Source organism: Cyrtonyx montezumae, unplaced genomic scaffold (assembly GCF_038088225.1).
Source record: "Cyrtonyx montezumae isolate F1298 unplaced genomic scaffold, pur_monq_1.0 scaffold_17, whole genome shotgun sequence".
Lineage (NCBI taxonomy): Eukaryota > Metazoa > Chordata > Aves > Galliformes > Odontophoridae > Cyrtonyx > Cyrtonyx montezumae.
In genome coordinates this window covers 23,934,086-23,957,689 of record NW_027071903.1, presented here as the reverse complement: position 1 = coordinate 23,957,689, position 23,604 = coordinate 23,934,086, and the positions used below count along the sequence as shown (strand labels likewise).

General features: G+C 38.5%; 1 protein-coding gene across 1 annotated transcript in view; it reads right to left on the bottom strand.

The window, feature by feature from the left end:
• PRTG (protogenin) overlaps positions 1-23,604 on the bottom strand; it is a 77,305-nt gene that overhangs the window by 40,474 nt on the left and 13,227 nt on the right. The window contains exons 3-8 of the mRNA XM_065733766.1: positions 5,472-5,616; positions 4,275-4,408; positions 3,846-3,983; positions 2,585-2,743; positions 1,858-2,017; positions 988-1,235 (exon numbers count right to left, since the gene is read on the bottom strand). Coding sequence (XP_065589838.1) covers positions 988-1,235; positions 1,858-2,017; positions 2,585-2,743; positions 3,846-3,983; positions 4,275-4,408; positions 5,472-5,616 — 984 coding nt within the window. The remainder of the gene's footprint in view (positions 1-987; positions 1,236-1,857; positions 2,018-2,584; positions 2,744-3,845; positions 3,984-4,274; positions 4,409-5,471; positions 5,617-23,604) is intronic.

Below are 23,604 nucleotides of genomic sequence, written 5' to 3'. Positions count from 1 at the left end.
AGAGTAATTAAGCTGTCCTTCCTGTCCTCTGCTTAGCAGATGTCAGACTGGTATTCCATACAGAGCTGAGCATCTGCAGTCTTGTCCTTGAATAAACGAGTTACTGAATAGAAATGGGAAAAGAAATTAGTTCTCCAAGAAAACAGAGCTCTGTTACAGCATAAACATTAGTTTAAGCCACACACTAAAGAAATTTTCTGGTCCTTTGATAGTTTTATGAGAAATACCTTGCTCGTGAAAAATTCCTGTTTTCCATCACCTAAAAGATTTCCTTAACTTAAAGCAATTATATAACACTAAGCGATTAAACGTCTAGTTACTAAATTTTCTTTTAAGTTACCCATTCCCGTTTACATAGCAATTTCTACAACATTTAAGAGACCATGGCAAACCATTCATGACTATTTCCATATCACTTAAAAGTTTGAATACATATTTCTCACTATAGGAATGCAAACTTTCTTATTAAGTTAGTATTGTAAAACATGATAGCTAAGGTCAACAACGCACCACGTTTTATTCCAAAGCATACAAAATCCTACGAAGTCACAAGAACTTGGTGATCCAGACATAAAAGCCAAATCTAGGGAAAAGTTGATCACTACAAGCCCCCAGGACTCTGTCCTTCCCTGCCAAGCACACATGTGGAAGAGAACATGAGTAGAATTTCCCCTTGAGGACAAACTGAGGGAAACACAGGCAATAGTAGGTAGGTCCCACGTTTTAAAGCCCATTTCTGACTTCAAAATCTGTTCACTGGAGTGATCAGACAATGTGATTTGGAAGAATACTAAGTCCCACAAATGAGATGATTTGGCAAAAGCATTTTTCCCCATGAATGACTGTTGGTTATGATATGGATTTTTGAGCCAATATGTTCTGACACAGCCCTGGTTACGAGCCACTCAAATTTGGCAGCCTTTGCAAGGTCATTCAAGTTCTTACCATTTATTAGTATACGGATACATTTCAAATCAAACTGCTTACCTTCTGCTTTCATGTAATGCACAGAGTAGGCAATCACTTTGTCTGAATTATACAGTGGCCTCTCCCACGCCAGCAGGATCGCTGAGCTGGACATTGTTTCAGCATGGACATTATAAGGTGCGCTGGGTCTGTCTTCCGACATAACTACAGTAAGCCTGGCCCTGGAGAGTACAGACCCCTGACTATTCTCAGCCATGCACTGATAAATGGCATCATCTTCAGGAATGATCTGGTTAATCACCAATTTACTGAATCCAAAAAGAAGAGAAAAGGAAAAAAGAAAAAAAAAACACATTTTGGATAAACTTAGCTCTATATAACGCAACAACAGTTATATTTGCCTCTGTTTCATGAGTTTAAATAACTTATACTTCACAAATTCTTCATTTAGAAATGGATGTGCAGTTGTGAAATTTAGCAACCTGAAGTGAAACTCAAGACCTCCCATGTCAGTATTTGTGTTTATGGCTGTAAAAGCCAGGCACAGTGAAAACAAATACATAAATCTATTCCTCCCTGCAAAAAGAACAAGAAGATTGTCATTTCTTAACAAGCTTTAATATGAGCTGTCCACTTTACAGAAGGACTGAAATGGGCCTCAAACAACTGGTAAGACTTGGGTCTCCACTACCATACTGCAGATCTGCAGTGACTCTGGTAAAATCACTTCAGTTTCCACCCTAGTAAGGCAGAGACCATAAAATCTTCAGTGATGATTTTGGGTATTGACTAACCTGTGTCTCTTCTGCCTTGGAAATGTCTATAATGCTACATTTAATGCCCAGTTTACTTAGTTATAACTCACTTAGTGAAACCTCAACCTTTGTTACGGGTGTGTATTCTTTACAAGCACAGAAACTGTAATCTTACCTGTTGTACATTTTAATTCTACCATTGGAGTGCATTCTCCTTCCATTTTTCAACCATGAAATTTTGGGGGCAGGAATTCCTTCTGCCTGACAGGCAAAACGAGCAGTACCAGCTCTAGGCCTTGTTAAACTCTCTGGCCATTCCACAAATGAAGGAGGAGCTATAGATAAGTAACAAGCAAAAAATCAAGCTCACATAAATGTCAGGACACTCAAATTAAGGAAGAATTTTCCTCCACAAACCTCTCTCCTCAGACTGCTTAAACACACACCCATGCAGAAAGCACACTACACATAAACGAAGTACATCTGTTTAAAAATGCATACTGTCTGCACAGAAAGCAAAACTGCTACACATTTTGCTTTATGCATTTGTGAAAGCAAACAACAAATTAAACTCCAGCCTACAAAATATCACTAATGACACACAAGTATATTACATATTTTTACTTTGTCACTCTTTGTCTGTGTTGAAAGTCATTCTTCCCAGATGTAGCATTGCACCTTGCTGTCTCTAAGTGGAAATGAACTGCTAGTTTGTAACTCAAACACTCACTATCTGACATTTCTCATCTCTCCAACAAAAGAAGGCAGACTCAGTTCTGCTTCATCTTGGCAAACTCTCTATAACCCTAGGTGCACTTTCTTTGAGACAAAAAATCAACCCAGTGTAGAGCTCAAGACAAAAGCATGATGTTAAAACCCGGTAGAAGTCAAAACAAGCTCACCCAGCACAGTGAGAGTTGCCATTGCTACTGTGAAGTTTCGTGTGCCTGGAATTGTGGCTCGACAGACATACACGCCTGCATGCTGCACCTTCACGTCAGAGATCATGAGGTTCCCATTTCCAAGGACACGGGTATTGAAGACATCAATGGACTTATGGTCTATTTGAGACAGTGGAAGAAGTGTGGTTATGAGGTTGCCCAGTGTATTTAAAGAAAGTTGCCCAGATGGCCATGGTATGGGTTAGAGTTAAAAGGTAAAAAAAAAAAGCAAAGGGAAATCACAAATGAGTTTTCACAGATTTCCATTTTGCATTCGCTTTGCTCTTAACTCAAGTTATCTGACCATTCAAGATGGTTAGGTTGCACCACTTGGTAAGCCATTTATTGCTATTTATTATATGCTATTTTTCCAGTTAACCTCCCCAGTCAGCTTGCACTAAGATACAGTTTATTACACTACCAATGTCCACATCACCTTTACAAACATGGACCATCCATATCCTAAATCATGTTTGGAATAAAATGAACGTATTTGGTCATTATACATTTTCTTCTATTTTTTCTATGAAAAAGCCCTTAGACTGCCTGTTATGTAATTATTTTCTTATTTGTTTGCCTAGAAGAGCTACAGAGTCAATCCATTATTTCTCCCACTTCTAGAAATAAAACGTAAGAAAACAACTGATAATTTGCTTCTACAGGTATAGTCCCAGCTTTCACATTCGGGTATACATCAGGAGAAACTGAGGTAATTTTCACAGAAAGTGTGACACCACAATGAATGTTTTCACTTTTATTACTGTGCTCCCTCTCTTCTTTTCCCCTCCTAGTCAGGTTATATGGGATCTGACTATGGCTATTCAGAGTCTAAACTGCCCATTCACAAGTCCTAAATCCTACTCACACACTACTTATAAGTATAGGTAGAGAAGCACTTGCAGGATTGTTTTGTGGGATGCAGCCACTCCAATCTTCACTAACTTAACAATGATCCTGTTCTGACTGCTAGACTCCTGGAGGTCACCACCCTACCAGGCACCTTGCCCATTATGCTCTGGGGGCAGTGCAAGATGGACAACAGAAGCAGGTGAGTCCTTGGGAAACCTCAAGGTTTCACTTACCCTACCCTAACCTACCAAATGGCTGCCTGCCTATTACATGACACCGCAGAACAGGAACCTAACTGCTGAAATCTGCCCTTTACACAATTTCATTTCCTCTCCCCAAGCTCAAGATTGTATTCCATAACTATAAGACCTACCTAAGCGGCTCCATGAGATGATTGGCTTTGGATTCCCTGTGGCTACACACTCCAGTACGACAGTTTGATGAAGAGATGCTGTAATGTTTTGAGGACCAGCTATTATAGCTGGTTTGTGAAAAGGCTTTAAGTCTGAAGCTTTGGGGAAAAAATAGAAATTAAAAAAATAGAATAAAGAAAGAAAAGACTATTAAACAAAAAATAAAAATATGAAAAAAAACCCACAGCTTTAAAAACGATGTCTAAAATTACACAATTTTTTTTCAATAATTATCAAAGAAATACACAACAATATGTTAGCTGAAGGATATGAGAAAGTATTTTGGTGAACAGTTCAGAGGTAATTACTGTTCCTCAATGCATCAAAGTGTTTTTGCTATATTATAAAGAAGGCAATAATGCTGTGGAAAAATCTCACGTGCTGAGTACCTGGAATAACATTCAGTGTTGCTTCAGTGCTTTTACGTCTACTGCTTATCGTTGTGGCAACACATCGATAATTTCCTGCATCCTTCTGTTCAACACCATAGATCTGAAGAACTCCTGTAGGTAAAGCAGTTATCCTGCCACATAAACAGAAAATAAATGTAGATAAATGTTCCACCAGTGAACAGCATCATGGAAGAGAATACTTTATAAACAGCCACTGTTACATTGACTTGGAGCGGGTTGGAGACTCAGAAACATCCACTATACATGGCTCATCTCCCTGCACTTGTGAACTACAGGTGAGATTCCCCCACTAACGCAACCACAAGAGCAGAGGAATCAGTATATTTTCACTAGCAGATCTTTCTCATTCTCAGAAGCAAACATCCCAATCTTCTTTGGGCGGATACCACATCCCTATTATATTCGGGTTGGTCTGTTTCTTGGCAGTAATTTCTGCTACAGCGGCACTGAAGGGCATGCAATTTCCAACAGACCCACCTATGTGTTCAATTCTTATGTTTTTCTTCTTACTTTCTTCTTTCTTTTTTTACCTTCCTTTGCATGCTAGTTGCACATTCAATGAAAGCAGGGTGCCAAGAAGAACAGTAGGTTCAATGAATGCAGTCTGAATGGGGAAAATAGCTAGAACAAATAGGCTATATGCTTCAGCTCAAGAGAAGCCCTCCTACAATGAATTTACCTAACATAAAGCAATTTAATTCAGTTTTCTGCATATATAGTTCTTTAAAGGCCCTCTAAAGAAATAAAAAAAAAAAACCAACAACAACCCGCAGGTTCAACATTAATTCTTCTACATTGTACCTGTGAAAGCAAACTCATTAGATTAAACTATCTGCCTAGCAAAAAGTTCACCTATTCTTCATCCCACACCACTTCCCATCCCTGAGAATGACCTGCATGCAAAATTTTCCAGTAACAGTTCATAGGCCAGCATTCACTCTATGACTCTATGTTTACTGCATATACAAGAGCAGATGATTCTGGCTCACGCTTATAACATCTATTTAAAATTGACTACACAACTGTTACTAACTATTAGACTAATTAGTAGTGGACACAATGTAGTCTTAGAACTTTTTTAAGTACTGGCATTGCAAGTATTCAGATTTTTGTAGCTGGCTCAGAAATATCACAGAGAATAAATGACATCCTGAAATGTGTAAGTCTACATACCTGTCCATAGATAAAGGCAAAGCTGTTCGATTCACTTCCCATGTCACAACAGCAGGAGGGTTTGCTGCTATTTTGCAGGTAAATCGAGCTACTCCACCTTCCTGAACTTCAGTTGAAAGTGGCTGAACTTCAAATGCAGAAATGGCTAAAAAAACAATATGAGAACATATAACTTGAAGGACTAACGTGTGGAAAAATTCCTAGAAAAACCAAGCTCCAGATCATAGAAGAAATACCCTAAAACACTTCCAACAGTCCACGTGTCAGTTTCCTACATGTAAGGAAGCACTGACCTAATTACCTTATTAACTTTGTTCAACAGCATGCCTTCATTAGTTGAAAGTATACTTAGTATAACTTTATTTTAACTCAATTCATTATAAACATTTCAACAAAAAATAAAATGTGCCTCTAATTGAATTAAGTGTACAAATTGTCTGGCATGCAGCTAGAAAGCACACTAATTCACATCAATGTAAGTAGTTCAGGTCCCACTATACTTATTAATTAAGTAAGTAAGTAAGTTACTGCAGAAGAAAATTCCCAGAATATTCAGTTCTTGACAGTCTATTTTAGTCCTTTAAAAATACTTACCTTAGTAAGAGCATTTGGAGAATTGTACAATCAGTTTGATAGAAAAAGAAAACAAAACAAAAAAATTCAAAATAATGGTAACTAGGTATTAACACCTTCATACCAAAAGTCCAAGTGCTTTCCAATATAATTTCAAGCAGTCAGAACTTCAGGAGCTCACAGAATTGAGCCAACAGAAGTGGCAGATCAATAAATACCTTCTAGCTGACAGAAACCTAAGAAACTAATCAGTAGTTGGACTTCTTTGCAGAGGAAATAAAAGCTAAAAGGGAAGGAATACAAAAGCTTCTAATTAATTGCTCTATTTACTGCTATTCACTACATAATTAACACAAAGAGCAGCTCTTCAGAAGCAGTTCATTTTGTATATCTCACAACATGAGTAATCCCACACATATCCCCACTCCATGTAACCCCACAGGGAACAGTCTCTGCATAAGCACATCGGTACCATTGAGGTTAAAATGGGACTTCAAGTACATTTCTACTGTTGTATAAATTACAAAAAACATGATGTAGATCAATATTTGTATGTTAATCATCTCTTAAATTTTGTGTTGAAATTATTCCTCTATTCAATTCACTGTTTCAGCTGTTTTACTTCCTATTTATTGTAATGCATTCTCAGTGATGCTCTTCTGTGCAGAGTACACACACCACTGATGTACAAAGAGCATTCCAGTGAATGCTCCATCCCACCACTACAACCCCACAATTTAATACTCCTCTACAGCATCAATAAATTGAATTTTGGAGTGTGAAGGAAATATGACATCACCTGATTGCATTACCTTCCATGCACAAACTCCTAACATAGGCCTAATTATCCTATTACTAGTACAGCTACTTAATACCTCAGGTCAGAGTAAATCCCTTCTCTTGCACTGCACTCCAGTAGTGGCATCAGCGCTACAAGAATGAACATTCCCAATCATAGCATCAGAGCCTAAGTGTTGCATTGCTGTGAACAGACCTCCCAAAGACTGTTAACAAGACAATCAAACTGCCCTGCCCAGCATAACCATCTGAAAGCAGCTGCCACCGCATGGTGCAAACTCCGTGGCCATTGGAAAGGCACATCTGGCACCTCAGATGTGATTCAGACTGCTAGGATGAGTACACAGATGCCCTGGTATCAATCCCATGCTTGGCTGTGGCTTTTGGAAACAGTTCCCCACAGCCCCAGCACACTCTGCACCCTCACCGCAGAGTGAACTGGACTAACCTGCAGAATTTAACACAGTTCCCCGTGTTCCACTTTCAGTTTTGAACAGTACCAGATTCATAAATCTCATGATTAAGTCCAAATTAACTACTTAGTTAAAAGCAAACAGAAACCCCACAGCTTGCATAAAGTTGCCACAACAAAACATTTAAAGCCTGACAGGAGATGGGGTGGAGACAGGACAGGGAGAGGAAACAGAACAATTCTCTTCCTAACCATGTAGCAACATGTAATGGAATATTGGTGAAAAGGTTCAACCTCTACTGCCATACCACCAACATCCACCTCTGATGTCATGGGCCAAAACGATAAAATGGGGGGCATTACCTCAGGAGCAGTCCTGATATATGGGTATAAGATATACACGTGTAATATAAAGTATTATGTATACTACACAGTATATTACATACAGTAATGTATGTAAATACAGTACATTATATACTACGTTATAGAATACCCATATTATACATAGAGTATACATATATTTAAACACACCCACACACAAACATGTATGTTTAAATCATTTACTCCAATGTATCCTGTATACCACAGTTGAAGATTGAAGTCAGAAATCTTCTCAAGAATTCCAAAACCAGTGGAAAATTAGTAGTTCACAGAACAAAAATACAACACAGCAGCAAGTAAGAACAGATTCTGCTACACTATCTAGATATTCTAACATAAATTGTTAATTGATGCTGGTATTTAAAGAACATTTTTCTACCTGAGCAAGAGAAAGGCAGTTCCTCAATAATAAAGTCTTCAATGATAGCAAAGCTAGAATTTGACAGAACTGCTCAAAATCTTCAGGAAAAAAGTCATTAATGTCAGTAATAATGGCCGTAGAAACAAAAAGAAATAAATCCCATTTGTCTCTCCCAATCAATTTCAATTTATACACTGTTTGTCAGTCTAGCTCAATGCGTTTTCATTCTGTATCTTGTTTCCTTATGCAAATCTCTGTTTTCTTCTTAATTCTGACTTTATTTGTGCCAGTAAAATCTGTTTTTACAAGTCTATTGCTGTCTCGTGAAACCTGACCTCTTTGTAACAGGCTTGTTTTCATGGCGAGCACTGATACCAACTCAGAACCCCAAGAACAAGTCATTAAAGCAGTGCTGTTAAGAGGCCAGAGCTCTATAAAATGGATAAGAAACACAGTCTCAAGAGACATGCGTTGTTCCCTAAAGGAACCCTGCAAAACACAATAAATGTAAGTGCCTTTTTATTTGAGGTTTCCCCTTCTTCTCCAGTCTATTTAATCGTTTTGTTCTCAGATTTATAGCCAAAAGAAAACAATTAATGTTACTCCAAGAAGCTGGTGCACCCATCTTTTTTTTTTTTAACTTCCGAGATATCAAATACAGCACAAAGAAAAAGAAAACAATAGGTAGAAACAGAATTTACTTTTAAAATCTCTTGTGATTTAAATTATGGTAACACATGTTTTTACAGTTAATTTGGAGTAGGAATATTTGTAATGACATGAAACACACACTTATGCCCAATAAAGTTATCAAAATAGGGAGAAATTGGAGTACAGTTCTGATGTGTTTCATCACTTACCATTGAAACAAACACCCATAGGCTCAAAAGACAAATTACTTGCCATCGCATTCTGATTAAATATTAGAGAAATATTGCTTGTGTTGTCTATGACATATATGGATGGAAAAAAATTATGTACCAAAACAGGTTTAAATAGACTTATCAGTTATATTACAGAAAAGTGAAACATCTGATGCTCAAGCTTCATACATTTTTGTTAAAATATAGAAATCTTTTTTATTATTTTTATTGCTATTATTTTAATATTTCCTTTACTCTTGAAATGACATCCCAAAGCTCTTTCAAACACACGTTCAGGTGACTCTGAATGTTCCCTTTCATCCTGTACTTTCCACCTGTGTACTAAAACCAAAGTCTATGGCAGGTCAAGGCCATCTTAAATGTACTTTCAGTTACTAAGTGAGTTCCTGAACGAGTTTCCTCGAGGTGCAAAAGAAATTCCAACAACCTACGTATTTATTGCTTTTAAATCTTGCTGGTTTCTTCATGCATACCAGCTGACACTGATCCCTCAAGACTTAAGTGTAATTACATAAAAAATAAATTGAAAGAAAGGACAAAACTCCTGAACCAAAAATACTCTCTGAACTGAAACATCAGCAGAGAGTTGGGTTTCATCTATCCAGACAGCAGCAAATATTGTGAAACAATTCAGTACAGATACCAGCCACCTAAGTGTTTCTCAAGAGATAACCGCCATTCAGGGTTGAATGAACCTCTCAGATAGAAGGAACAAAAGGGGATAACACCATCTGTAGAACTTGTGTGTTACTGGTATTGAGAATTACACAACAGTCCTAACCTGCAAGTGAAACCAATCTGCTTTGATTAGTACTATTGTTATTAAAAATTCTCATGTGAAGAGGTCTCACCTGGGAAGAACAGGATTATACGTTAAAGAGAAGCTATGGCTACATCCTGAGCAATGAATTTCAAGACACCGAGTGATAAATTTAATATCATTTTTTTTCTATTTTTTGTAGCGCTCTCTCCCAGAAATACTACAATGTATTAGATTTTAGCACTGAAGCCATCTTGCACATGCTTCCCTTTAACAAAGTTTAACAACTGATTATGAAAGGAGTTTTGCCATGCCCATTGGCTATATTACCCAACAATCTGTCACTAAGGTGGCCCCTGTGGTCTGGATTTCAATAAGGAATTACTTTTACATGAGCACTGACAAGCACCCTCATGTAGCCATTCTCCCCATTTTTGATGAAGCAGTATGAGTAAACAGAGCTGTAGCTGTAGCCAAGCAACCTAATGGGTGGATCTCTGCTCAATTATGCAGAAGATGTCAGTGGAAATTAAATAAAGTCATTAGGAATATGAGAACAGTTCAGAGGTGAATTTTGCAGAAATGGAGAAATGAGTGTATAGTTATTCATAACTGTATATGAAAAGGAAATTTTTTCATGTGCAACAAGGAGACCGATGGTATGAATCCCTACATTTTAATGGGGTACTTAAAATGAACTGTTAAACATAACTAAAATCAGTATTCTCTTGAATTGTCTGGAAATGCAGTCATCCCTGTTGAGGTGTATTTATTTCCTTAACCTTTCTGTTTTGCCTTCTCACTTCAGACTTAATGCTTTAACCTCTCCCCCTCCTTCATTATAAGTTGGTTGCTAAGATTTCACTGTTAGGAAAAAGACAAGACACAGATAAACTTTTTATCATGGAAAAATATGAGCTCAAGACAAAATGGGAATTCTGGGTAGAGTATCAAGTCGTGTTTCCTATAGCCTACATTAAAATGAAAGGCAGTCATGGAAGTGCAATAACACTCCTTATTTTTTTAATAATTTCTCTCTGAACATCCAGAACATCCAGAACAAAAACTCCACAGTGTATACTGGAAATATCAGCAAGCAGATTAACATTTAGCCTCCCACTATGCTACAGATCACACAGCATATTTTCACAGATAATTATCAAGTTAAATATATTTCCAGGATAAGGCTAATATACCCATGTTCTCATCATAAAATGAAAACAAAAGATAAAGAAATGGTCCTCTATGACTTTCCTGATATTCAGAAACTCTTAAGATTTTGATAGTATAGCAGCAGTTTAGAAGAAGACTCTGAAATGTAAAAGAAGTCTAGTCTCAAGTTATTCCCTTAAAGCATAACAACTAAGTAGTAGGTACGTTACATGAGACAAACTGCTGCACTGATTTAACACTATCAGTAATTGATGGGAAATACCTATTAATGTTTATTTCAAAGATTCTTCTTAACCATTTGTCAATTATGCTCTCACAGCAGGAATTTTAACATTTTAAAGAAGGTGGTTTGGAATTCCAGTTTGTACAAAACACAACCTACAGTGATCTAGTATTTCAGGAAGGAAGAAAAAAAAGCCTCCAGACCTACAGTTTTGGAGCCATAAACTTCAGTTCTTCTTCCCTTCCAATCATATTTTCTTCTAAGTCAAAGAACTACAAAATAGGGTGACAAACTGAGTGCTAATGGCATAGTTCCTTGCAAGCTGTGCTCACAAATCCAGAGAGAATGCGTGTTAAAGTTTACTGACAATTTATTACCCACTTCTTCCACTGACACCACTAGGCAGTTGTATCCTTGATATCAATGGGCTTTGAATCAAAGCCCTATCCTAAAGGTAAGGGATATTTTACTGTGAAAATACAATCTCCCTAATCAAGTACCTAGGTGACGTATGTACTATTCCAGACCTCTGGCATGTACTGCCTTTTTGAGATCAGAGGGAGAGCGGGAAGATTAGAGAGAAACGGAGATTGTTCAGATTCTATTAAAGTTGTTGGGTTTTTGTTTGTTTTTTATGTTTCTATATTGTTTTTAAATGAATGTTAAGTATGCCATATCTTCAAATGAAAATACAAACATAGATTATAATAAATAAATCAACAGCCAGATATTGCAAAAACAGAATCAGAAACACCATTGAAAAACAAACATGGAGAATGAGTCAGGAACAGGCACAAAATTTGACATTTCCTATAGACAAAACAGGTCCTTTAAACACATGCCCTACATGTTTCAGCTCAAGGAGTAGTACTGGCACGTTGTAGGTAAGCAGTATATATTTCAGAGGCATTAGTCATGACACTCTCTCAAAATCACATTTTGAGTTTTGGATACACCAAAATCTGCTCTATATAGGGGTGATTAGACAGCTTTCACTGATACGTACCATGAAGACCCCACATGAGCTAATGAGTAAGGATTTGGGCCATCTATCCTTTCTGCTATCCTCAATTCATTATTACCGCTCTGGTCAAATCTTCTCGAAGTCCTGATTGCTAAGCTAATGAGTGAGCTCCTTCCCAGAGCTTGCTGCAGTTTTGCCTTACATCACGAGTCAATTACATTTGGAAGACACTGTTCTTTTGAAATTTCCAGCCACCTTATTGCAGAAACATTTACTCCTAACCCATCACACACTTCCTTCTACCACTAAAACTGAACAAAGTGAAGAAGGTACAAGGAGAAAAAAGGAAAAAAAAAGAAAAAACAGAACAAGTTGTCCTTTAGTGTTATCCTTTCCTCTCACTGTTGCTAACAGGCACCAAAGTAGTTTGGAAATCAGTGTATGAAATTATGCTAAGATGTAGATTACTTAGAATTGCACTACAATCTCTCGAAGTGGGAAAATAAAAAGTAATAATTAGCTTCATATATAAAGAATATTTTTTAAAATTAAAAACTGTTTTAAAAACTGCATTAAAATCTTAGCACAGCAATATAAAATGGAGTCCTTACCACCCTCCACCCAAAAAAATTTGCCCAGTCACTACTTCTCCAGTACTGAAGAATACTATCATCTAAAAGCAATGAAATGGAGAAGCAAAGAGGTCAACAGCCTGAGCACCCTCGAACAAAAGTTCCCTTGGAGATGTCAGCTGTAGTCTCATTTGTTTCCCCTAACACTTTCAGGTCTCCCTGCTCTTTTCTTTAAAGCTCCTAATGCAGTGGCTGACAAACGATCACTTTAAAATCTGTACAGGAATAACCAAGGCTGAATATGTCCACTGAAGGTAACTAAGCTCTCCAACCATTTGGGCTGGGGCTAGATTCTGTAAAGCTGCTTCTGACCACACATACAGATACACAGCTCTAATCACAAGCTTGTCAAAATCAACCAGTATGAATTTTCATGTGTAGTACCCTTCTTACCCTGAAAACTTGGAAGTCAAGCAGGCAATCTTGACTAGGTTTTTAGGGCAACGCACCCATAGTTTATTTTTCTTTCCTACAGCATCCTGAAAGTAGGAAAGTATACTACTGGCTTACTGAATGGAAACTGTTGAGTACAAGTTTTCTGACGTATCCCACTGTTGAAAGTAAAGAGAATAGGAGGACTCCAATGGAGAAGAAGTTAACTGACACAAAAGGAGAAGAAACTTTACAAGGTAAGGTTGTTTTTAAATCCCTAGGAAGAAGTGAGAATAACCTTTTCCTTATATGTCCTGATGCTTCAAAAATTCATTTTAAATTTTTTATTAAAAACAAAATAAAACTGTCCTCCCCTCTGCAGAAGTTCTTTATAAGTGAAAGTCTGGAGACAGGGTCTCAAAGAGAGAGCATCACCTTTGGTTGCTTCAGAGAAAAAAAAAGAACAAATGATTTGTGTGGTTCTGTAAAGCCTCCCTTTGGTGAGGAGGTTTTGAAAATGGACGTCTGAAGTCAGAATTAAGCTTTACTGTTGCTGTTTCTTTATACTCAGAGGCATTCAGTCCTGTAAATATTTGTTTTCTGGGCACATGATGGATCAAATGGCACACCAGGCTTTCACCATATGAACATATGGCTGGCTGTTTAAGCTCTCCTTTTACAAAATAACCCAGTGTATCCATAATTATTATAATAAGCATCTTAGGACTAGAGATCTCTAAGATAGTGATCCATTTTTTTCAAAGTCAAAAGTAATATTGTGAACTCATGATACATGGGGCTTTATGAATAAAGATGCTGCTTCCTTTTGTAGCATACATTCACCACAAATTTTGGAAAGTGTGATTTACATGTCTGCTGTATGTTAAGAACATCAAAACAATTAAAAAAATCTGGCTCTTCAGAAGTGGATAGCCATCTTTCAAAAAGCTCTCTTTTAAACACAGAGATACGCATGCAAGAATATTAAAGTACAATCTGACAACTAGACTGCACATCTTCCTACTGCAGACTGCTGGAACAAAGAGAGCTTGTTATTCTTGACATATTGACATAACTGTGACAATAATGGCATCACGGACAGCACCAATGTGCTAGAGAAAGTAACAGTGGATCCTAACTGTCATCCTAGCAGTTCATCAATGCTTCATTTTACTGTTTACTCTCCTGCCCATCAGGTGCCCTCAGAGCAAGACTGAAATGACCAGGTGAATCACATTACAGTAACAAATATCAAATTTCTTAATCTGAAGGAAGGAAGTCCAGGAATCAAAAACACAAGTTTTTCTATTTCATCTTATCAAAGCAGCCAATGATATTGCAACAATGCTTTCCAGCTCTTGAAATTATATGTAAGCTATTCATATGACTATACACATCATGTTACCTCACCTCAATCACTTAATAAATGGCAAAAGAAATAGCACCACAATCCCTCCTAACAAAACCAGACACATAAACACCTTAGGAGTTTATCACTAGCGCTGATTTCAAGGAAAGCAAAGACTGAGACTTAGATACGTGGTTTTGTATGTTCAACATTTTATTGATAGCATAAGTGATCCACCCTGAATCATGTTAACAGGCATGAGGGATTTGATCTTTTCACTTCTGAAGGCTCCCCAGCTGAGGCTTTCCCCTCTCAGCTTTATCTAATATCCAGGCAACAGTGTGTGGCCACAGTATATGCTAACCCACTTATCAAGGAATTCCCCTCTGCTTCTCTGCAGACAAGAAATGCAGGAAATAGTACAGAAAAGGCACACAGTAAGCCACATTAACCAGCTTCAAAGCTGCTCAACTTGTGTGGCTGCATGCATTCAGGAGAAAGAACACATCAGTTTCTCCCTTGCGAGGAAGGACTGCTTTCCTTCAGCAGTTTGCCAAGTGACCGCCTTCCAGTACCTATGCTTAATCCTACAGATGCCTTTCTTTGGAGCTGTTGCCATTCTGTGAAGAATTAGTTCTGCTTAATAGCCCAACTGTTGCACGGAAAACATCCAGCACAGTTTTGCACTTTACAATGAGAAGGATCAGAACACAAGCAGGACTGTGCCACAAAAGATACATTCCTTCACAACTATCCTCGGCTGACCTTAAAAAAAGGAAGAAAAAAGAAGAAAATCACAAAGAAAAATAAAAGTAGAAAAACCAAGATCAACCACTATGATTCACAGGCTCCTCAAAGAAAAGCCCCAAAAGGAGCAACAAAAATGTGATAATCACTCAGTGAAATGCAGAGAAGCCAATTTCAGCACCATGCAGCAAAAACCTCCAACACTGCAAATTCTGAAGCTGCTCTGTTCTGACCGATGAATTTCACTGCAGATGCCAGCAGAAGGCAAAGACTTCTATTTACCCATCATGTAACTTTAAAAATAAATAAATGCTATTCCCAGCGAAAACAAAACCAGACCCCAAGTAGAATGCAGTGCCCACACTTCACCTCACTCTGCCCAGCTCATCAATCACAGGAAGCACTGCAGAGCTCATCCCAGGACAGAAGCGGGGCCCCACACATTCCTGCGCTGCCCACTGCTGCTGTGCCTTCCCTCACATCTAGGAGGAGGAGGAGGAAGAGGTTTCATTTCTTACTGCAGCAAACTGACACCATCCGCATATGAATGAATGTAAGTTGATATGGCAGTGCTGGATGTCTTCAGGCTGTCAGAAGTGCTACCCGAGAGATAGGAGCACACTGCATTTTTTTGCTTATAGTGTTTCAGAATCAGCACCCTAGGATGAAACACAGAATTTCACTACAAAAGGTTGGGGAGAGAAGCTGGGAATTCAAGCCCTTTGGCCTCTTCTCCAAATGTCAACACTGCTGCATTCCCATAGGGAAAGGAAAGATGCCTCCACTCTCAAGGGCCAAACGCCTTCAGCTCTTTCCTGTCACCAAATGCCCCCCTACTGCATCACACAGACCAGAGATCTCTCCCAATAACAGTCTTTCTATGCAGCATAGTAACTAACAGCAAAATTCTGAATGAAGAGCAGCAGACAGAAATAAACCTCATTCACACACACACACACACACACACAAAGTAACAATAGGCATTTTCAGTACTGAATATTTGCTGAAAAATATTTAAATGCTCTAATTAAATGCTTATCTGCTATATTTCTGGAGGTAGGGAAGGAGAGGAACTTACAGCTATTTCAATTGTTATGTAACACAAGTCAGAAGTGTGGCTTCCAACAAAAATCATGCGCCTGCAATGTCATGGAGATGCCCGTATTTTTCCTGACCTGTATTTCTCTCACTCTCTTACATGTCTGGAAAACAATCTGCAAATTTAATCTGAATGTACCATAAAAACCTGCATATCAAAACCAAAGAGAAGGAGAAAAACAACAAAAAATGCCTGTAGAGGAATTCACCTCCCAAGGTGACTATTTTAGCCTGTTTGCTGCAGTTGATAACTGCTGAGCAGAAGGCAATAGTCAGATTTCCAGTTTGCCCAGTCACAGCACAAACCAGTAGCCATTTTCTACTAAGTAATATTTCTGCTTATTAGATTATTGACACTCTAATACACAATGACAACCCCTTTTCCTTTCCCATGATTTTCAAAGAATCATTATTTCTCTCCAGCTCAAGGCCATGAGTTAAAGCTACCCGGAAGGCACCAAGGTAGTGTTGTTACCCGGTGCACAGAAGCTGGTATCCTCATCTCAGACACCATGCTCCAGGCTGAAACAAAAAAGCTCTGAGAAAAGGGACCAATCCCAAGGAAATCAAAGTGCAAACATGAGAAGAGCATCACCAATCGCCCATGAAAGAATATCTACAAGTGGCAAAGAAGGCCTATTCAATAGATGCTGTACTTATCCCAAATTTTTGATGCAGCTATAGAAGTGTATAACAGAAGAGAGTTAAGCACAGTTAGATTATCTGAGCTCCTTTGTCTCTTTTTACGATAGTTTAAGTCACTCATTTATCTCAGCAAATAAAAAAAATCTCCCTTTAACCTCAGAAAGAGGGAGATAAAAAACAGACAAAGTACCTCTGTATTTTCTTGTGCGCTGCACATTTGTAGTTTCATCAGCAGCAGTTTAACATCTTGGCCCGACGCCAATCAGAAATCCCTCATAATGCATTCAGTAAGCCAAATCAAAACAATATAAGTTTATATGAGTAGGGAAAAGAAACTTGAAGATCATATTTCATCTGCTACAGCTCATCATGCTCATTCAAACAGATACAGAAGGTTAACTGACAGAATTAGCTCTTTAATGCCTGTTATTTCCAGTGGAAGGAGCTAAGCAACAAAACTCTTTTCTCAGTACCTTATGATGAGAATCAGCAAAAAAAAAATAATAATAACAATGCTAAGAGAACCTGTCCCAGCTGAAGGGATGATAAACAGAATGGACTGGTAACACATTTTCCTCCTGCAACTCAGTTTTTTAATAAATTTATTGCAAAATTGAAAACATGACTCAAAGTTCTTAAAGCAGAAACATCTTCCTCTGCTTAACAAAAGGGATTCTAAAAACAGCATCAGACAAATGGACAGATGGCCCTCTTGTCCATTTGGAGAATGTTGGGTTTGTACAAAAAAATGTTTATCAGGTGAAAATAGGAACTAGATACTAGTTACTAGCCTCAGCTTTACAGTTGCCTGTGATGTCTGCAGGTAAATAATCTATTCATTTAATCCTCTACAATTTATTCTCTTTTCAGTTTTTTCCATATCTAAAACAAAGGCAACACATTCTTATTCTCCTTGCTTTAGGCTTTTCTGGATTACTTAGCACCATTTATATGAGTGGTATTAGAAGCATTACTAACTACATATTGTACACAAAAGAACTAAGAACAATGTTGATAGAAATTAATGTTCTCAACACTCTGTCACATCACAAAAATCTATAGATTAGTAAAAAAAACCAAAAAAAAAAAAGGAGGAAACAAATCATAGGAAGGAGGAGGAAAAAAGAAAACACGTACACACCAGAAAGCCCTAATACACTGATGGAATTGAAATTATCTGTCCCTCTTCATGAGCACCGCACTGCGCTGATAAACTAAATCTCTCTTTGATTGAGGACCAAATTAAAACAGAGCAATGCAGGAACTCTTCTGACCCAAAAGTAATCCACTCAATCATATAATGCATCCCTTTCCTTTTAGTAAAATGAATAGCCCTCCATAGAACCTTTTTCTTCCTTGACAAGTCCTTGACAGAAGAATGTGAATCTGGACAGTTAAATGAATCAATCACCAGCTGCTAGTCTAGGGCCAAGATGGTGAGCTGAGGGGCCTGCCAGAGTTCACTGACCACTGGTCAAAGCAGGACAAAAGCTTTGCCTCTATGAATAGCCTGCTTCTGGGATACAAAGGTCACTAAGCTGCCTTGGAAACGGTCCCTTTTGGTTATTTAAAGTTCTCAGGCTATTCTGCCACAGATATTATTGTTTCAGGTGGTCACCTTCTTTCCTCTTCACAAGTTTGTCAAAAGCCAGGCAACTGTTATCTAGGTAAATGCAAGACAATGGCAAACACAGCAACAACCACATAGCGGGGAAAAGAACAATTAAAATAAGTACAAATAATGCTTAACATCTCATCATAATTCCAGCTACCAAACATGCCTGTGAAAATCATCCTTACACAGAGAAGATCAGCTACAAGAAGTGCCAGATTCCCAGCAGGATCCAGGTGCATAAGTAGTGCCAAAAGCACAAAGTGCTGAGTACTTCACTGCTTTTGAGATCCTTCATGTTAATATATTTAGGGAGAGAGAAGAAAAAATAAAATAAAATAAAAATTAACGTCTGTCCTCTAGTCATGAAAGTTATGAAGTCTGAGCTATATTTTCAGAAGAGCACCCTATGGCTCCAGGTAAGAACTGTGGTCCAACAAGTACACGGTACTGGGGGCTGTATACTGGAGTGTCTTGTAAATATTTGAGATGATATAGAATTAAATAAATAAATTGGCCAGATAAAGGAAGAGGTGAAACCCACAGGTGTTAATTTCTCTTCAGCCCTGCAGTTCACACCCCTCACTCAGCACCGACCTAAAACCACACACCACAAAAAATGTACCCCTCTCATACACAAAGGAAAAAAAACAACATTGCAATTTCTCTTCAGAATCAGATCACAGAGTGAGTAAAAGCTGGCCCATCAAACCCCTGAGAGCACATCATCTCAGCACCCACAGAAGTCCTGTCCACGCACAAGCCTACACTGCAGTCAAACGTCTAAATGAAATGTGGCCCCTCTTAGTACCATGTTATAATGTCATCGTAAGTCAGCTTACACTGTGATAAACACTCACCAACAGGTTTACAAATCTTGCCACAGGCCTCTCCAGTATCTTCACTAGTGAGTAAATTTGGCTAATGATAATCCTCAATTCAATGAAATGTTTTCCAATAAAATTAAAGCTATTGTTTCATAGGTGCTCAGGCACCAGACCAAGCTTTGGTTGAACCTCACAGTTCGGTAAACTTAGTAACTTGTCTTAGGTCTTGCAACAGGGAGAAGGCAGTCCAATATAACAAGCCTTCTTCCTCACACTCAAGTCTATAGAAAGCTCTGGTACTTCCAAGAATATTTATTTCATTTTTAGCTGAAGCTAAGCCCAGAGCCTTCCCACTAATGTAGCATTCAGTTTATCTGCCTCTTAGATGCATGAGTACACACATGATGAAAATTTGCAAACTCAAGTGCTTAGAAGTTAGAAAGCTGAAGAAAAAGTTGCTTACGGATCTTGATTTGCTCTGTTTATATGCATGCTTTAGAAAACAATCCAACTGCACGATTATACTTCCCCACTATTCATGGAACCAGCATCTATTCAGTATTTTGTTTTCCCTCTTTCCTTATTTATTGCACTCTACTAAGCACTGCCCCAAAGAAAGAGTTATTAACTTCCCCATGGCCCTTTCTGCAGGGCTCTGAATTACAGTTCTTCACAAATGTTAATGTACTTTCACAACACCTCAGATGAGGTTCTATTATTATTTTAATTTTACTGTTGGGTACAAACAGTTGGATGATGGCCCAGAATATTCACTAATTTTAGGTGTCCAGAAGACAGTGATCCTTGAAAAGTACCAATATGTTGCAACCACAGCTCTCCCAGCTGGTGTCAGCTCCAAAAGATCAACACTCAGAGCCTCACATCAAACACCGAGGGAAAAAATAAACACATGATCACAGGCTTTCTGTGAAAAGTGGGGACAACCTGCCTTGTGTCACATAATACAGAAGCTCCTGGTTGAAACGATGATACATTTTAAGGCCTTTGGAGCTCTGCAGGGTGTGAGGTTATTATTCTGTGTTTTGGAAGTGCCTGTGGAAAGTACAAGACTCCTGGATTCACATTCCAAACTGAGGAATATCAGTTGCTCTGGAAGGCGCACTCTGTTCTGCCGTTTTCACTTGAGCCAGTCCTTGCCCATAGTCACTTGGTGCTGTCCTGCTCCCAGCTTGTATCCATGGTCATCTCCAAATTAAGCCAATGCCAGGCCTCACTCTGCAGCAGGCTTCTTAGTTCTGGTGCATTTCTCTTCCCCTTCCTGACCTCCAGACACATGAGCCCGCTCACACCTCCACCTCACCCACACCCCCTCCCAAACTTCCTCTCCAGGTAATTACCCCCTTGTTTTCACTTACTTCAGCTTTCCATGCCAGCTGGCTTCACCCAGCAGTGTTAGATCACACTTTTTCTCCAGTTCTGAATTAATGAGGAGCTAAAAAAGTCCACAGCTGCCTGGGACAGCTTAGTGGGAAAGCCCATCTCAGCCTCCACAAGCAACATGCTCAGCACAAACAACATCTCCTGTGTTTCTAGATTATTTTTCCCTCAAAATTTACAGGATGACCAATTTTTGAGATATATTCATACTGACAGGAAAAGCTACTCCCAGACCACTTCTGCAACAAATCCCATGTCACTGCTCTCCAACTGGACATTCCCATGCTTTCCGAACGAAAAACAAAAACAAAGAAAAAGTAGTTTACTTTAGATTTGCTGCTGAATGGGATTAACAGACCTGCAGAGGTCTAACGTGTACAAAAGCAAACAAACAAGAGACATCCATCAAAGGGATGGACATTGCCGTGACAGATTTCTATCCAAAAGGTTATTATCACGTCAAGCACTTAGCAACCACAGTCCTGCAGTATAAATATTTGGTAAGTTTAACAGCAGACAGTGCTTAGAATAAGATCATCGTTTGCAGAAATCAATAGAGCAGAAATGGTTATCACTGGTACTTTTAGCAAGATTTGTTTTTTGCTAAAACTGAAGCATCAACAGACCAGTTCAACAGTGTTTGGCAATTTTCGTTCTTCATAGAAATGATGGAAAGGTATTTCACTTTACTTAGACATTTTGACTATTCTAAAGCAGAAATTAAGTTAAAGAAACAGTCAGCAGGTCACACCTTCCCTCTGCTGTAGTACTGATCTACCAGCTAACAGCTCCTAAAAATGATATGATGAACTCTTCACAGATAGTCACAAATCCCAACTACTATTGCCTATTTACCTTCAATCCAGTACTAGCACCTATCAGATCACACAGATCACACCAGTTCAAATTCATCCCAGCTAACTGCATTAGTTTGATATCTTATCCAGCCCCCCCAAAAGTATTCTTTCTGCCAGGCTACTGATCAGATGAGCACCAGGGTCACGGCATTCACAGTATCTTAGTGTACATTTCCAAAACTTCAAAACTAGTGTTAGTTTTTGTTTAAAGCATGATTGATTTTTCTCTTTTGGACCAATTAAACTTCTCTATATTCCATTGGAGTTTCTTTTTTAATAGCTTCATGATTATGTCATCAGTAAAATCTCATACTCAGTACATGACAAAAATCCCACACACTTCCACTAATGGAAGACATTAAAGTAAATATCAACACTGCCAGCATTTACCCAAACACAAACCATGGGTTTTGAATGTGTTTCATTCTCCCAACAGGATCTACCTCCAGTGTCACCTCTGGTGCACAAAGTCTACTAAGTCTTTGAAACAGCTCTAGAAGTAAAGAAGAACTATTTCTAAGCTGAAGTGCTATTAAATTCTTAATGATAAATGTTAATTATATTCTTAAAATGAACTACTCTCAATACAATCTAGGACCATAAAAGAGCCTAATATACTATCACGCATCTTACAGTGACAGCTATTAGCAAAGTAGATACCTTGCCTTTTGCATGGATAATGGTTACCTGCAGTTAATTGATGACATCTAAGTATAGTTCTTTTTACTGCGCATATTTCAATCACTTATTTTAAATAAAGTCATGCAATCCCAGTAATCCTCAGTGGGGGTGTATCCATAATGCACTGTGTGGATTTCAGGGATTCACCATCTGAAAGCTTTTATTCTTCCACAGTGAAGGAAAGTTATGACCTTTGACATGTGGCTATGGTGCCAAAGAAACTGCTCATAAATGTGTGTCAGTAAAGAAGCAAAAATCAATAAACTCATTTAATCCATTGAACAATTATGTAGTGGGACACAATATATTTTAAAGCGCCAACTGCTCTATTCTTTTCTCAAAAGATGAAAATCTTACCTAATGGATTTGGGGATATCTATTTTGTTTGGAGGTTTTACAGTCTAAACCTTGTTTTTAGCCCATTAATAAATATTTTAGCCAATTATGTGGCAGATTCATTGTACATTCATTCCTGTAGTGAAAGATCACTGATACAACAGGAACCAGGTAGCACTACAGGAATGCTAGCGGGTAGGCAGACATCCTGGTAACAACCACTACTTGTTGTCAAAGACAGCTACACACAGGAACCAAACACCAACAAGTGTTAAAAGCACCTATTTTTCACATTTACTACTCAAGAGCAGAATGAACAAGATATTGTTCATCACTCCAAACATGATACTGCTCATCATTCCACAGCAGTTTCAGAAGACCAAGTGAATCACTGCCCTGCAACAGATTTGAGGGCTGCTTCAAAAGTAATGCCTCCCATTTTATTATGTTGGGCTACAACATCAGAGGTGGACGTTGGTGGTATAGCAATAGAGGTTGAACCTTCCCACTAATATTCCATTACATGCTGTTGTTGCATGACAGATAACAGCAGTAGGGCAGTCTGGCATAATGGCACCTCTCACAGAAGTGTGGATGAAGCAAAGGGGTGGAACTGAATTTCTTCACGAGCCAAAAGTGGCACCCATTGACATTCATCGACTCTTGCTGAATGCTGATGAAGATCAAAAGTGGACATGAGCAGAGTGAGGCAGTGGGTGGTGCATTTCAGCAGTGGTGACAGTGGGTTGCCTCCTCTGGTGCAGACTTGTATGTGCATGGCATACAGGCTCTTGTTCGCTACCAAAAGCACATAGCTAAAGGTGGCAGCTCTGTTGAAAAAGGCTGTCATTGTGCTCTTCGTATCTGTTGCAGTTTCCATGGAGATACACGGGAGCCACAACCTATGTCAGCAACTGGTTATCTACTGTACGTTTTATGTGAATCAGTGATACACAGTATCAGATGAAGATGATGACCATTAGAAGTACGTACTACATGCCATTTGCTGGAAATGTTATAAAACTCCCAGCAAAGTTAACAGAATTTCCAT